The 17,775-nt window shown below is 38.6% G+C and overlaps 2 protein-coding genes across 2 annotated transcripts in view; both read right to left on the bottom strand.

Moving 5' to 3' along the window:
* The window catches only part of LOC117297528 (ubiquitin carboxyl-terminal hydrolase 24-like), a 58,285-nt gene extending 56,390 nt beyond the window's left edge, over positions 1-1,895 (bottom strand). Inside the window, exon 1 of the mRNA XM_033780615.1 lies at positions 1,483-1,895. Within this exon, the coding sequence (XP_033636506.1) occupies positions 1,483-1,761 (279 nt within the window). The 5' untranslated portion in view covers positions 1,762-1,895. The remainder of the gene's footprint in view (positions 1-1,482) is intronic.
* Positions 1,896-4,256: 2,361 nt separating this feature from the next.
* LOC117297513 (E3 ubiquitin-protein ligase RNF170-like) lies at positions 4,257-10,136 on the bottom strand. The gene is made up of 5 exons (XM_033780595.1): positions 9,948-10,136; positions 7,974-8,254; positions 7,423-7,496; positions 6,019-6,132; positions 4,257-5,329 (listed from the first exon to the last, which is right to left on the bottom strand). The coding sequence occupies exons 1-5, from the start codon at positions 10,079-10,081 to the stop codon at positions 5,057-5,059; spliced, it is 876 nt and encodes a 291-aa protein (XP_033636486.1). The 5' UTR covers positions 10,082-10,136; the 3' UTR covers positions 4,257-5,056.
* Positions 10,137-17,775: the final 7,639 nt, after the last annotated feature.

Genomic DNA, 17,775 nt, shown 5'->3' with positions numbered 1-17,775 from the left:
GATCGAAATGCTTGAAGCAGACGGGTGGCACAAGCCTGTATGCTTAATTTTTGAAAGAGCAATGGCACCACGGCATTTTCTCCTTGGTAAAGAGCACCCAATGAGGAAATTGTAAATTTCTACTGGAGTATTTTTAAGGGCACGAAGGCAATAACCAGGGGGCAAGGAGGCAATCGTCTGCGTGTGAAAAATCAGGTCTACCAATGATTTTTTTTTTCAGAGTCATTCCCAGGACAATTGTTCCCGCTCATTCATCCAAACAATTCAAGATTATGTGATCATAAGGTTGGTGTCTGCTCTTATTCGAGATATCCAGCCAATTGTTGATTAATGTTTGCACAGTTTAGTAGCAAACAGATGCAGATGGATGGAGTTGGCTCATTTTATCATACATTCTTGGGGGATTTATATTTGGAAAGTGTTTTCAGATTGAGTTTAAAGGAACACGTTGCCTTGGATCGGTCGAAATGGTCTTTGAAAAGCGTTCTGTAACCGTTTGTTATAAAATGCATATGGGTAGAAAGATGTTGTAAAAGTAGAATACAATGATCTACACAAGTATGCCTCGAAAGTGCGTCGTTTTCTTTTTACCTCGTCGACTAACACGGTCGGCCATTAATGGGAGTCAAATTTTTGACTCCCATAAATGGCCGACCATGTTAGTTTACGACGTAAAAGCAAAACCGTGCAATTTTGAGTGATACTTGTGTGGATCATTATATTCTACTTTTAAAACATCTTTCTAACCATATGCATTTCATAACAAACGTTTTCAAACGCTTTTTATAGACCAACTCGTCCGATCCGGGCAACATGTTCCTTTAAGAGAGTGGGCTGGGATGGACAAGTTTCTGTGTCAAGTATGTAGTGTTTATTTATGAAAATATTTCAAAAGACAATTTGACTATATATATTATTATGACTATTTTATGAGTAAAATAAAACAAATATTGAATGCATTTCGTTCATTGTCTGTCACAGAATATTATGAATTGTGGTGTTTCCATTTCACTCTTTAGGATTTATGGTATGATAACAAACAACATTACTTGTACATGTAATGAGTTAAATGACTAGAGACTTTTTCACTGATTTTTACAAAAAGGGATATCTCATTGAGGTAAATCAGATACTATATAACTTCATATCGATTGAAAAAGTGGTGTCATACTGAAACTTTTCCCATAAAACATGCAAGCCACGAATTTCAGCTTTGAAAAAAGGCAAGGTCATTTTCATTTTGCAAAGGGCATTTCCATATTGGGTAATCTTAAACGTCAATTGGAAACTTCCACTTTGAAGTGTCGAAGGGGCACAGGCCAAGACCAGGGGCAACCAAGGTCATGTCCTTTGTCGTGGCCTGCTTGTAATTCCAGGCCTGGACGTGACACTCAAACTCAAGTCAGAGACTGCATGCATTCTCCTGCAGCACTTTGACTTTTGTGAGCAAGTCATTTGTATGAAAGTGAGTAAACACCTCACCTCGTCTGGTTCAACCGCCTCGTCGTAACTGGGCGGTGCTGGGTCTGAGAAGCGCACCTGGTCTGGGCGATCCCCTTTGGACTTCCCAGAGCCTCCTCTGTCCTTCATTTCAACGACTTCATCAACCGTGTCGTACGACAAGCCTGGCTGCTCGTTCGTGAGAATAGCTACGGCTTCATTCAAGTCGTTCTTGCTCAGGGAGAGCGCGCGTTTTATCTCGGTCAGGTCGGAAAACCCCATTCCGATGAGCATCTGAAGGCTGTCTTCATTCGGATCCATGGTTGAGACGATCCGTGGGGCTCTTGCCCTCTTTCCCTCTCAACGATGGGGGTCAATCAAGGGGGGTAGACCGTCCTAGAAGTGGTTGCAAAGTGGAGATATTTCAAGACGGCAACACCCCAAAATTAACCGCACTGTACGTCGCCATGTTGTAATATCAACTTTAGAAACGAGGACACGAGAGGGCGCTTGTCTTGCAACCCGCACTATGATTTTTGTCCTTCTCCAGCCCTGTGTCGTGATGTTTCACATTATTCAGTAGATCTCATTAATTTCAAAACGAACTAAAGTTATAGTTAAAAGATCATGACTTTAGTTTATAATTTCGGTGAATGCACCAAAACATCCTCTCCTCTCTCTTGATATGCAATATACAATTTAAATTATTCACAAAATATAAATTAAAAAAAAAGATGTTTTGGATAGATATAACATGCCCCGCCCCCTCCTAGCCTCAACCCCACCCCCCATTATACTTGTCACAACTTCCCGACGCATAGGCAATGCCAATTGTTGTACAAATTTACACTTTCATCCCATTATTATTATGAGAAAAATACATAAATAAAACACAAACATTCTAAAACTCGAGAATTAATCAAACTTCAGTTAAAAGTTCTTTATTGTTATTATTATTTATTATTTACAAAGTCATTTGTCATAATTTAATTGCAAAGGCTTGGTTCAAAAAGTGAAATGTGCAAGCAATCTTGTACCTAATTTGAAAAAATAACATTCCTTTAACAAAGCTAGTAGAGCTGTTGAACTTAAAATTTATTATATTTCTGCCATTTACTGCAAAAATTGCATTTTCTGCGTTAACATGAAAAATATATAACACCACAATTTTTAGTTTAGTTGTCACACAAGGCTGGTTTTTAAAGCAATTATGAATACACTCCTTGAAAAGTTACTAAGTTCCTACTATCAATAACTAACCAAGAAAAATGGCACTTTAAAAGGCATATATGTATGATTCTCATAATATTATCATTATTAAAAAGTTAATCCATTTGAACCTAAACTGGGTTTAACTGGATTCAGTTGAAAACCAGTTGATAAACTAGTTAAACACAGTTAAAACCGGGTGGTTTATTATGGAATTTGGGTTTATACTGTTATAAAGAATAGTTCACATAGTTGAACACAGTTCAAACCAGTTGGTTTAATATGGAAATTAGACACTGTCCAGTTAGAACCAGTTGCCCCCAGTTAACTGGGTTTAACAGGAATTTTGACCCGGGGAACCTGTTCCAGATGGAGGCTGGAAGAATGAGAGACAAACTGATGGAGGCCTTCCAAATTTCAAATGGCCTAGAACTCATCCATTCAGAGGAGCTTTTCACAAATGTCAAATGCACAAAGGGACATGACTTCAAACTCTTCAAAAACCAAAAACAATGCGCCCCATTTCAGTAAGCAAACGTTTTGTTGTATCATTAATAGCAATGATCATTGTCAAAAGTCACTTAGTGTTGCGTCACAAGAGTTGCTTGCTAAAATGGCGTCAAGTGCACATTTCAGCTTGAGTTTCCCACCTTGCACCTTTGGCGGTCTATATATTAGCTAACGACAAATCAATACACACTCAGCATTCTCCAAGTTATATTTCTACAAAAAGTTCCAAATGAATACAAAATTGTTTTCATATACAGTGATTGAATTTACAAACCATAGAAACAAAACTACTAAAACAAACGTTTCATTGAAATTCCCCTTTCCTCAAAATTTAAAATATAACAAGTTTTGTTTGTTTGTTTTGTCTGTAGAGCTTAATAAAAAGAAGAAGAAAGAAAAAACCTTGGAGAACACAAAGCATTGGTCAAAATTATTTATGATACAAGGTACCGGTACATTTGGCTGGTCAACTGTTTCTGTGGTTCTATTAAGCACATTAGTGATGCAACAATTCAAATCCATTCATTTATGAAATGCTTTTTTGCATAATAATTATGGATGTTTTTTCTGCTATAGAAATTACAGAAAACAGTTTTATCGAACTGGGCCAGATCAGCTGCAAAGTTGCATGCCTGTTGGTTGCGCTAAATCTTCAAAAACTTTTCAGACTAAATCTTCATAAACTTTTCAGACTAGAAGGCCTACTTCTTTAGGGCTTTTGGAATGGTAGGTAGGAGAGAAAAAATATTAGGATTTGAAACTTTGCATGATGGGAGTATGATCAGGTGAGGTTTGCGGTAGCACCATGTGTAAATCTCTTTTGAGCAGTGGTGGTTCTGAAAGAACCGGTGCTTGAAAACTCAACATTTCGATCAGTATGCTCTGATCATCTTCAGGCGAATGCTGGAAACAATGATTGACAAGTTTTACAACCTCCCTATAGACCTTTCTATTGCAACATCACAGCCCCAGTGTTTGCACTTTTAAAATCCCTTGCCTTCTTTGTCTGGATCCCTGAATACACAGTTGATAGTTCCAGTTCCGATTTTGAGAAAGGAACCAGACTTTCTGATCCTTGTAGACTTGGTTTTGTTATGTTTGAGCAAGAATTTGTTTTTTGACAAGCCATTATTAAGGTAGACGTGTGTTCCTGATGGGTACAACAACTATTTGTTTAAAAGTTAAAAGTGCACTTGAACTTTTCATTTGGAACCAAGCAAGGCTCAAGGTATCTAATTACCTTCTCCAACTCAAAGACATGAATTGGAAATTAGGATTGGAATGTTGACAGATCTACAGATGACATCAAACTTAGCGGTCGCTACGTTTGCCTGAAAAATATTCATGATGATGATGCAAGAGCGTAGTCTATCCTACACCAACCCCGGACTTGGTCGCAGCCCTCCACTCAGCTAACTGGCAGAAGGGGAGGGAGGCGAGCCACATTCATTGACACTCTATGGCTAGATGTTGGCCTCAGTGACACAGGGAGATGAGGACCTTAATGCTGGACAGGAGAGAGTAGAGGGCTGCCACCAAGTCCCGAGTTGGTGTAGGATAGACTACACTCTCGCATCATCATCATCATCAACTGTTACAAAGCAACAACTGCCCGGATGTACTCAAACCTGTTAAATCTCAAGGATTCCTACATGTAAGCATTAGCAATCCAGCAGAATCCTACACAACATTCTGGTTTTCGTTTTAATCCTACCGCCCGTAAAATTCAAAAGAATTCGTAACATTTATATCAAGGAATGAAACACACCAACTTAAGTTGCAAAAATTCAAATTTCCTCCATATACCACGTGTATATTGCAGCTGCATCTCCAAAACGAGTTCACCATTTCATTGTGAAAGATATAAAAAATATGATTTGTTGATTGTTTTTTTGTTTCAGGCGACCCCGGCTCTAGCTGCGATAAATCCTCTATATATGATGGTGACATAAATTGCGAGCAAAAGGAGAATGAACAGATCGTCAAGGAAACCCAGGATGCCGAAGACCGCCTCGGGAATGATGTCCAACGGCGAGATGAAATATAAGAGGGCGGCGAAGAAACAGATGATGATGCGAAGACGGAACATCCACACGAGACCACTAAGGGTGAAGAACTCTCTCATGGCGTGGCGAAAGAGGGTCGGGAGGTCACGGACGTAGTCCATCAGCTGAGGAAGGTCAAAGGTCAATTATATATTACATCATTGGTTTTTGAATGTATAAATTTGTTACAATCCTCAAGTGTTCAGTAAACACACCAAATATAAACCCATTCTTATAAAGTGCATTACACATAGAGTCTCAATGCCCTGTACAAAGTAAATAGAGAACAAACAAAAAATTTGTCATAGGTAGTTTAACAAATGAGTTTTGAAATGACGTTTTTAAAGCTATTTCGAAATTGATCCAGAGTTTGTGCGGCTTTGATGTTTTTGGAGAGTGGGAGAAGACAGAGAGAGCATGCGGCCTATAGCCCTAATAACCATAGCCAAATATGCTTCATTTGGGCGTGGCCCAAGTCCTTAGCCATAGCCGAAATTGCTTCATTCAGGCGTGGCCTAAGCCCTAAGCAAAAGCGGAAAATGCTTCATGTGAGCGTTGCCTAAGCCCTTAGCCATAGCTGAATTTGCTTCATTTGGTGGGGCCTAAGCCCTTAGCCCCAGCAAACATTGCTTCATTTGGGTGTGGCCTAAGCCCTAAGCCCTAGCAAACATTGCTTCATTCAGGCGTGGCCTTAAGCCCTTAGCCCTAGCAAACATTGCTTCATTCGTGTGTGGCCTAAGCACTTAGCCATAGCCAAAATTGCTTCATTTAGGTGTGGCCGAAGCCTATGCCTGTAAACACTTTTTCTACTTACTGGTCTCGGCTCGCCAGAGAATCTTCTGTTGTATTCATTGATCTCATTGATAACTTGCTGGGCATCATCTGTGGTTTGATCAACTTCACGGAAACATGGCAATAAGAGAGTCACCTGTGTATTAATTGATAAAAAGGAAAATGGAAATATTTTTTGGGGTGGTTGGACACTAGCAGAGTCTTTCTCAAAGGCTGAGAGACACCAAAACAATGTATTTAAAGGCAATTACTCAAAATAACTATTAGCATATAACCTCATTTGGTATAAAACATTGTGAGAAACGGCTCCCTCTGAAGTAACATAGTTTTTGAGAAAGAAGTTATTTTCCACGAATTCGATTTCGAGACCTCAAGTTTAGAACTTGAGCTCTCGAAGTCAAGCAACTGAAAGCACACAACTTCGTGTGACAAGGGTGTTTTTTTCTTTCATAGTTATCTCGCAAGTTCGATGACCGATTGAGCTCAAATTTTCACAGGTTTGTTATTTTATGCATATGTTGAGATACACCAAGTGAGAAGGCTGGTCTTTGACAATTACCAATAGTGTCCACTGTCGTTAATATAATAATTTGGGAGGTTAGTCATCTTGACTGAGAAGCTGAATTGTGAAAGATGTGACTACAACATGGGAAAGCCACAGGCATGCAAGATGCCTCAGGTAGCCAGTACATGGAGAAAAGCCAGAGACAGAAAGTGCTGAATTTGTCCAAAGAAAGGAAAACCACAGGGCCTGGAGAAAACCCTCATAGCTCAGAAAAGACCAATGCACAACTGAACTAAAATAATGTCATGTGGCTAGGAATTGAACCAGGGCCACCCACAGGGGTAAGAGGTGAGTGCAATATAAAAATAATAATAATAGTCGGTTTTAATACAGCGCTTTATACACCCGAAGGGCGTCTTAAAGCGCTTCCACATTATTACCCCTGGTCACTGGGCCTTAAATCTTTCCTAAAACCATCTCAGCTCCCTGGGGAGTACAGTTCGTGCTGCCAAGTATGTAGCACACTAAGCTAATCAATCACAAGAACCATCTCTGCCCTCGCAGGGTACCCGTTACCCCCTGGGTGGAGAGAAGCTGTGGTTAAGCGTCTTGCTCAAGGACACAAGTGTCACAACCGGGATTCGAACCCACACTCTGCTGAACAGAAACACCAGAGCTTGAGTTCCGTGCTCTTATCTGCTCGGCCATGACACCTCATTTAGTGTAATTAATCAAATAGCAGTCAGGTGGAAAAGGAGTGAAAAGAAAGGAGTAGGATGCAAACAGAGGAAGCAGGAGGTACGGTGACCATGACACACAGTTGAAATATTCACGTCGACACTCATCAAAAAGGGATATACTGCTCTTGAAAATGTTTTTTTCTTTCTAAAAAAAATGTAAATTGAGTAATGATTTTCACACCTGTTGTCTGCACACTGGACATCTGATTGACCCAAGCCAGTTGCCATGCCTCCAGTAGGTTATCAAACAGTTTCCTGCAGTACAAAATTTGTAATAAAAAACACTAATGATTGATAAAATACATGGTAATAAAAGCTAAAAAACAGCAAAACACAAATAAATTAATACACGAATTTGAAAGAAACTTCTGGGTGTGAATTTCATACTCTCATTCACTGTTTTTGGGTTTCTTTTAATTCTGTTGACAGACCAGTGGGTCAAAATGTAGACATAACAGAATGAAGATGTTTTGAGTTTAGGCTAAAAAACACAACTTAGGCCTACTGAGCCAAGTTTCAAGGTGCTGCTTACCGCCAAATTCTGCACTTAGCTACAGCCCCCTGTACAGCTCTATGGCCAGTAAGGAAAGAATTCTGCAGCAAACAGAGTTATGAAATTGGGCATGATCTTAAAACAAAGTCACTACAACACAAATTGTTGAATCTCTTTCAGTTTGAGCATTGCAAGAAAACCGTCTTAAATTCACAAATACAGCTAAGCGAAAAACATACCGCAAAAAACATGACCACAATTTGTCTCTGTAGCGTACGCTAACTCTGCTAGACAAACAGGACATGTGGGGTCCAAGTTGTATCTCCGTCTAATGGGTGGGGTTTGGGCATTGCCATTTTGGAGCTGCTCATCATGTTGATGTTGACCTTGTTGTTGTTGTTGTTGTTGTTGTTCTTGTTGTCGATCGCTCACTGTCTCTGAATCAACCCCTAATCGTTGCCTTGCTTCAAAAACCCTCTGCACATTGTCTGGATGGATAACTCTTGAACCAGTTTGGTTTCTGAAAAAATCAAAACAAACACACTTTTTATACAAGGTTGAGTTTGCCTGTACAGTGATAGCACCAGGACCAAATTGCATAGACCTGCTTTTAAAAGCAACAATATTGCTTAACAATTTTGTGCTATGCGGAAATGAGTAGGATTACCAGTACAACAAATATTCATGACGTATGGTAGTTTGGCTGGTACCCTTAATCTGGTCAGTATTTTTTGTTGCGCTTTTAGCTACTGAGTCAGACCCAGTAACTGGGGCGCTGTACTCCTTTTTAAAAAAATTTGACATTCTCTGTCTTTTCGAAATTTTGACATTCTCTGTCTTTGACAGAGAATGTCCAAATTTCGAAAAAAGTAGTCTTCGACAGAGAATGTCAAAATTTTGAAAAAAAGAGTACAGGGCCCCAGTTACTGTGTCTACTACTGAGTGTGCTTTGTAAGCTCCAACAACTACCACAGCAGGGACAGCGTCTCCAAAATGATAGATGACCTTCAATGGGACTCTCTTGAAAAACGCAGACAGGCTGCTAGTATCTCCTTGATGTACAAGATCTGCTATCAGCTAGTAGCCATCAATCCAACCCAATACCTCATACCCATGATCCCAAGCAGTACTCGATCCTACCACAAATGTAAATACCAAACCATCCCAGCACGTCTCCAGCTCTACAAATATTCGTTTTACCAACGAACAGTCTTGTGGTGGAATGCCCTCCCCAGCCAGATCCTCGAGCTCCCATCCATCAGGGTCTGGAGCAATCATTTAGCTACCTCCCAACTTTTTACTCGCACCTTGTACAATAAAATGCACCTGCAACACTTGGCCCCGCACATAAGCAGCTATCCTTGGCGTTTATATCCTGACTGAAGGACTATGCCAAGTATCGAAGTAGAAGTAGAAGTAGAAGTATGAAGTTGGGTCTAGGGCAAAAGGTATGGTCTTTTATGGAGTTACCAATATGGCAATTTGGTGTTTTGTACTCATTGTTGTAAGTATCTGTATCTGTTCGGTACTGCACACAAACTCCACTCTCGGGATATCAATGGTGCAGGTGCAAGTAGGTCCGTTCCAAACCTGAATGAAACCTTCCCGAAAGTTGGGTCCCGAAAGTTGGTTCCCACTCTCAGTAAATTCTCGAAAACATGATGACAGTTATTTTGCTGTTCACTGAATGAAGTGGACACTTGAATGTATTCAGCTGAAACAGTCAACGGGGACGGGAGATCCCTGTCAACTTTTAATTTATAAGATTTCTATTGATGATATTAATAATTTGTGTGGCCCTAGTAATGACTAATGACTAATGTATATCACTCAGTAATCAGTTAGGATAACTTTCCGTATGGCGCCACCACTTCTTCACTCATTATTTTACAAAAAGGGATATATCTATCAGGTAAATTAGATACTATATTATTTTATTTCGAATGAAAAAGTGGTGGCGCCATACGGAAACTTTTCCATCAGTTATCCTACAGTACAGCAGAGCAACAATGATGAGGGGTGCAAAACGGCTAAAATAGATACTTTCTTGACTGTTTAGTCATCTTATGACGAATGACTTCTTTTTCAAAATAAGAATACTGAATAGTATAAAAAAATTCTTAGTCGTGCATAAATGACGAATGTTATTGTTTTGTTATGTATTGTATGGGCACTCTCCCCACTTCCGTGACTTTTAGACTAGTCTCACTCACCTGTTGAGGAAAGCAATCGTGAGAGGAATTGCAATTACAATAAAAACACCGAAAACAGAATGCACAATCTCATCTCCAACGCCCTCTATGATTGTTCCTGATCTTGGAGAATCAACACCAGTGAACGATTCCATCTTTAATCCTCCTCTGTAGTAACCTTGTTGAATTTTGTGCAATCTTTCATCGTTCAATTCCCAGTCGGGAATCTCCACACAAAATCCACCTATATTTCGTGTACAAACTAGTGAGAGATAGCTTCATTGTGTAGTTGTAATAATAGAAGTACAGACTTCAGACGTAGTCTGTCAATTGAACAATTGCAATATTGAACAACTGACAACGTGCTTAGGCTACATCTAGAGCTACGGCTACGACCTCTTGCTAACTGTAATGTTGCTAAGGACATCCTTGTCTGCACGAGGACACGGAAATCGAACCATAGCCGTAGCCGTACAGTACAATTGTTGTTTCTTCTGTGTTTTTCCATTTGGGGGGGGGGGGCACTTTGCCACCCTTGCCCCCGCCCCCTGAAATAGAGTTTTATTGGCAACTGTTGCAGACTCGACATCGATAAATCATAAAGCACTGTTCCGTTTGGATATCTCATATACATCTAAGTTTTCCCTAAAGCATTTCATAAAGTGTGCATCAGTGAAGTCAAGTTGTATGCCTATGCTATGTGCATCATCACTTCTCAAACACAGCCTAAAAGTTTATATCACATTAAATTTATATCAGAAAAAAAACAAACGGAATATCACAGTAGGCCTTTACACATTCATGTTGCAAACCGGTCTTCCTGATAGCAATAATGTACTATGTTTTCATTAAAACCATTTTATGCGCTTCTTGATTTATATACATTTCTATATTTAGGCCTATACTGTTTAATTCTCACGATTGTTCTTTTTCTCAAACAAGAGTATGAATAAACGTATTAATTGAATTGAATTGAACACTGGTGTTCGTGTGTTTATAAGATATCGCCAGATATCGGCGCGAATTATGTACATGCAGGAAGAATGATCCCGAGGCATAGAATACACATTTTTTTTTTTTTTTAAGTTACTGGGTAACGCTTTTCAGATTCAAAATCTTTTTACATAACCATATTCTTCGAAGTCAAGAATGTTTCTCCAATGCTTTAATGCTGCCGTATGCTTGTTACCACGGGTTTTTATTGCCATTAATTTTAAGAGGGATTAACAGCAAACGTCCTCCCTTTTTAAAACATTTCAGCCACTATTTTCCACGCCTTCCTGAATGTAACCGCATTTATGCACCTATCCGTGCTTCCCGGTGTTTATGTGCCGGGTACCCAAGTGGGTTGATTTCCCATCACACGGACCCTCAAAAGGGGAACTGCATCCAGTCTTTCCTGGTGTAACTCAAACTATACTTTTTGTACCCATGGGTTATTTCCCCTTGAACACAAACACGGACTCAATTTTTAAGCTTCTTAGATTCAAATTTGGGAATCAAAAACTGATATCATAATTTTTTATACGAATTCAATGTTTCTCAGTCAAACTGCTGTAAGCTTCTAACCACAGGTTTTTAGTGCCATATATTTTGAGTCTTACCAAACAGACTAAAAGTCTTTCATTATTTTTATAGTGAGAAATTACCTCTTTCTCAAAATCTATGCTAATGCAGAGGGAGCCGTTTCTCACAATGTTTTTTTACTATCAACAGCTCTCCAATGCTCGCTAACAATTCAGTTTTTAAGTTCATATTTGTTTTGAGTAGTTACCAAACGTGTACCTTCCCTTTAATAAACATAATCTTGTAGGCATATTACACAATTGCATCCAAATAATCGTTGCTTCTGGCGGAGGGATTTTCCATGTGACGAAGCCTATAGTTGATGGCGGGAATTATTTCTTAGAGTATCAAGGAAGTCTATATCATTGAAAATGAAAAGATGAAAACAGGTTTTAGCCCAAACGTTGGCCGATCATTGTGCAAAAAAACTATTAATAATAATTGTTGATATCTCAGATTCCAAAAGATCTTGCGAGGAACATGTTGTTCCCTTCTTCTGCAAAATAAAGAAATTGGTCCATTGCAAATTATAGAGACGAGTAACGTTGACGAGTTATAACGTTTTTAAGCCAAAATTACGGTGTACGGCGTTGTAACGCCCTATTACGGCGTTATAACGCCCAGATTTTGTCACGTGCAAAAACATACTTTGGGAGGGGTCTTTTAATCATTTTTCGTCAAATGAATCTTTATTTCTGCATTTGTGTTTATTTCATAAAATGGCAAGGGTTTTGCGTTCCCCAAAATCATAAGCCCAGGGGCTTATGGGGCTTATGATTTTTTGGGGGCAGAAAATATTGCTTAAAAATTTTCTGCTTATCTGAAAGCAGGATACCAGCAGTCACAAATTGTACATATGACATGGTATTTTGGCTGGTAACCTTATTCTGGTAATAAGCACAATTCTGTTGTGCTTAGCGCGGCTATACTTTTTGTGCTTAGCAGCTCTGTGAAATTGGGCCATGCTGTAACACCATGAAGGGGGTGTTGATTTGGGCTCGGGTGAAGCAGAAGGGTAACGGATGTGGGGGGGGGGGGGCTTGTCACTATGGGGCGAAGATGATATTGAGACGAGAGATGGCAAAAATTGGTCATTAAACGGTCAGGGGGCACTTTCCCAGTAAGTTGTTTTACGCTGCCTTCGATCACCACCACACTTTCTGACTAATTTAACTTGGCCTTTCATGGCTGAAACAAACAACTTTGTAGTTTAATCAGGGTTGAAATTGATGATCTTGGCGAGCTGGTATGATGTCTTAATCTTTTTCGTATCTTAATATACATTTGTCAACAAAAACTGAATTTCGATTTTCAGTTATTTGTTTTGCCCACCCGACAATTTGAATAAGAAAAACATTTAAACATTTTAATATTCTGACTTGACCCATCATAATATTATTTAATTGATATTTCATACTCACCACTCAGCACACATAAGGCCTATGCTTCATTTCATATTTTTAGCTTGACGTCCGGATTCGGAAATCGAGTTAGGGGAAATTGTGTTGAATTCCCGGACTTGGATCCACATTACAAACGATTAGCTTAAACTGACTGACCGCAGTCTGCCGGTGTTTTTAAGGGACCTGAATCAGCCACGAGTGAAATAATTACCTGGTATTAAGTTGCTTCTTGTTGTTGTATCCACCGAGGGTTTTTTCTTCTTTTCAGCCTTGCAAAGCGGCGCAAGGCGTTTATTTTTAGAAGATTAAGAAATAAATGCCGGATCCACGTTCACTCTGAAAAGTTATATAACCCAATTTTAATCGAGGAGAATTAAGATCACCCTTCGAACCAGCTCTGTGATTAACTGCTGCAAACTGCTGCGAACTTCAAAGCACGATACAACTATCCAGTGCCGACTTTTGTTAATTAAGGCTTTTTGCTACACGATCAGTTTGTTTGCTTGCATTTTGTACACCAAGGTTCTTTACAAGACTAGAGCGAGACTCTAAACAAGATGTTTAATAAGGTAAGATTCATCACAACTTTGTTGTGTTAATTATTTTATACACATTTAATGCCTAGATTCATAGTTGGTGTGTAAAATATAAACAAATTTGTACAAAACTTGGACTCAATTGGTCATCGAATGTGCGAGAAAATAATGAAAGAAAAAACACCCTATTGTTGATTAAAATGTGTGTGCTTTCAGATTCCTGAGAAAGGCTTCAGGCCTGAATTATTTTGTCAGATTCAAATAGCTTAGTGAGAAATTTCTCAGATTGAAATATTTATATAAGAAATTATTACCTCTTTCTCAAAAACTACGTTACTTCAGAGGGAGTTGTTTATCACAATGCATTCAGCAACTCGATTGCTCGATACCAAGTAAGGTTTTATGCCAATTAACTTTGACTGGATAGATACCAAACGTGTTCAAACGCGTTGGAAGTCTCACAAAATGATCCCACATTGTGACAGTGAACATGCATGAATTATAGATTGATTTGCATTTCATTTTAGGCAAATGAGCAGGCAACTCTACTTTGTTACTGGTTTCTTATAGGTGCTTGTGTTTAGAACTTCGAATTAATATTTGGCAGTTTAATTTCCACAATGCACAAACGATGGGGTGTTCACTTTGACACCATGCATGGGTGTTGTCATTTTGTAGATACCCAAGAGACAATACAAATCATTACAATTGATAACATCACGTCAATGCAAATGTGTTGGCATAAATTGATGTTAATAAGTCACCCTTGGTCTCAATCTTGTTTCTTGTTTCGGTATCTGTAACAAAAATGTGACAACCGTTGTGTATTTTTTGTTGTAATAAACACAATGTAGGTTTTGCAGTAGAGATATAATGCGAAGTATGACATTGTTCTCAATAGATATCAAATAATATTGTGTTTTTTGTATTGTTTACAGGCAACTGCTACTTTGGTTCTTATTGTATTCTTGAACGGGTTGTTGACCGATTGCCACGTCATACCGTCCAATCAACACACAAACAATGGTGTCCTCACAGATTCCACAGCACCAGACTTAGTTCAAGTTATCAGTAGCTCTATCATGTCTGGCTCTGGCCAGCAGGCTTCCGAGATCCTCCTACCGGCCACAAACGGCGAGACACTGGTAGGCCACAAGCGGTCAGTGGCCGCCGATACCAACGGGAGTACCCAGACCCAAGGCTTCGCCGTATTCGAGGGCCTCGAAGGTGATGAAGTGGAACCTTTTATGCAAGCTGTTCACCATAGTAGTAACTCTCAACAACTGGTACTGCCAGCACAAGCTGGTGTGAGCCTTGGATGTATTTCAAATGTCACTGAAGGGACCAGGGATGTTATCGCTGAATTCAAACATGCCGTCGACGAATGTCCTGCAAGCTTGCTGTCAATTGGTAGCAACGCAGTAAACGAGAGGACACTATGTCCATGGACATACGTAGAACACACAGACGAGAACAGGTGAGACTTAAGTTACTAACTTTAATTGGGGAAGTAACCTCAAACATTACACATACATAAAATTCCACTGGATTCTGGCACCCCAGAAAGTCAAGCATTCTGCAATTGATCTGGAAGCCATGCACCCTAACAAAGAACTTGTATTTCGTCAGAAGGTTCGGGTCTGGGTATAGGTCAATACAAATTTAATATTCTGTACAATTTTGTGTGCACGAGGTATATGGTTGAAAATATTTGTCACCACTCAAAAAACCGACACTACACAACTGTGAGACCCGACCCCTCCTCTTATGTGGAATAGTCCAGTCTGGGATAGCAAGGACTTTGACTCCCCATGGCAATGCACTTTAGAGAAAACAATGAAATAAATGAAATATTATGTGCCATCCCTTCAACTACTGTAAATCATTTGAGGACTTGGTATTTCATCAAAGCAGCTGTTATTATAACTATTTTTTTTTTTTTTTTTTTTTCAGGCACCCAAAGAAGATGGCTTACGCTCAGTGCTCGTGTCCGTCTTGTATTCAACCAACTGGGCAGAGCTTTTCAACAGAGGGCAGTTGTCGCCCCATAGTCTACAGTGTAAAAGTATTGCGTAAAGTCTCCTGCCAAAATGGAATTCAGATGTAAGTATTAATTTTACACTGACACTGTTGTTGTGGTGTCATTTAGCCTTCTCTCTTATTACCAAAGAAAAGCGTAACAAATTATTCCATGAGTCTTGTGTTTCTGTTCGGCAGAGTGTGGGTTCAAGTCCCAGTCGTGACACTTTGTATCTTAAGCAAGACACTTCACCAATTTTGTTCGACATTTTGATGGGATGTAAAGCCGTTTGTCTTGTGTGTTGTGTAATGCACACAAATTTGTCCCGGTGTTTCAGACTGGTCTCCTAGCAGCAATAATTATGTGCACCTCCCCTTTATATTACAAGATGTTGTATTTATGGTCTCTTAAAATCATTCTAAACGAGCCCCACAAATTCGATGTTTCGGCCCCAGGAGTGTCATTCATGGCAGACATGGTGCATTATTTACTGCAGATGATACGGTGAGGGTGCACGTGTATGGTATCTGGTTGAGAGTTCACATTATGACGACACAGCCCCTTTAATCACAGATGATAATGCCATCTTGTTTTTTGCAAAGTTGGCTTAGGTTTGAGTTTTGACTAAGTTTTCACTAAGTTGGAATCTTGTTTTTCATCTTTTCTTGCAGATATGAGAGTTATTACGAAGAGGTTCCTGTTGCGTGTACGTGTGTGCGTCCTGCACTGTAAGCTTCGCTTTATTTGGATGGAGTGGCTACGTGTGTTTATTATTTACACACGCTGTATTTGGTGCAATTATTATCCACAAAGCATTATCACTGCGTAAATCCACAAAATCATCTGTTCGTATCTTAAAAGGTCATTGGCGCAATTTGAACGGGTTTCATAAAATTGCTTTTGCATATTTTGGGGCTCCCGATGTCACAAAGAATAAGAGCATTATTTATTATGACATTAAAAACCATTAGTCCTAAGTTAGGTTGAGTATAACTCGTCTTAACTCGAGATGTGATGGTAAATTGGGTTTAATGATCAAGAGTGATCTTGAAGTTAAGACATTCTTTTGTTGGATTTCAGTTAATGCCCATTTGATCAATACGAATATTATGAAATTGCCATTAATGATCTTATAGTTCTGAGCAGACGAAATATCATTAACATTTTATCATTATAACAGATAATTGTATAACATAATGACAACAAAATTATATAAATTTATAAAATTATTTAGAAAATTTATTTATATTTTAAGCAATAACTATAAGCTATTTATGTTATAATTTATTAATTATAACTTATTCTGTTTTGACTTAATTCTTGCTGCATTTCTAACAATACGTAAATCTATCATATTATTTATTTATAAAACTGTTTGAAACATGTTTGTACGAGGTCAATTTATATTTAAAGAGGCAAGGTCATAATCGAAAGTTTTAGAACCGACAATGTCGTTACAGTGTGCTAATAGACCGAGCCAACGTATATTAAAGCACAGTGACCTGTACTATTTATGATATTATATTAACATTGCCATTGTCTGAACTATTAGTATTTCCTTAACAAGTATTTATTTAAAGCACCATATAGAAAAAGACTTATTTATATAAATTATTATATATTTGTTAATATCATTATCATTACCTTGAATGCGTAAAACCAGTGAATGAATATATTATTCATCCTTGGTCAAAGAAACATCTCGTGTACAATAGCTGTATTTTTTCAGCTCTTTGAGTAGCACATATTGTGCTGTTATGCATATTGTAATAAAATAAATTATAAACTGGAAAAAAACAATAAGTAAAATTGGATGGATGTCAATTGTTTAGATTACTAAGTTTATTTACATGTAATTGGCTATTTTCACCCCATCTGTAACATCTGTGTTCCATTAAAGAAGAGCCTAAAATAAAACATCCTTTTTACATTGCAACTCACACCTGTTATCTCCTTGCAATTCCTTTTCCAATCGGTGGACATAATAACAGATGCCTACAAAAATTTTAAAAGACTCAGGCCTAAAGCCTTTTAATGTTTGAGTAAGAAATTACCTCTTTCTCAAAAACTACGTTACTTTAGAGGGGGCATTATTTTGAGTAATCACTAATAGTGTATGGCTTTAAGGGTGATTTTAAAACGTGTGTTTGTGTTTAGTTAAACAAAGTACCGGTAGGGCATAATATTCGGTTTATAAATCACACCATGCATTGGTGATTGGATACGAGCTTATAAATTGCTGCTAAGTTTTCATCAATTTGTTAGTTTCCTATACCAGAAAGTTTTTTTGGAAGGTTTTATTAGCCCCTTCATGTAGCCTTTTG

This window comes from Asterias rubens, chromosome 12, assembly GCF_902459465.1.
Source record: "Asterias rubens chromosome 12, eAstRub1.3, whole genome shotgun sequence".
NCBI classification, from domain to species: domain Eukaryota; kingdom Metazoa; phylum Echinodermata; class Asteroidea; order Forcipulatida; family Asteriidae; genus Asterias; species Asterias rubens.
The sequence above is the reverse complement of the archived record's forward strand: the minus strand, read 5'-3'. Positions and strand labels throughout refer to the sequence as shown.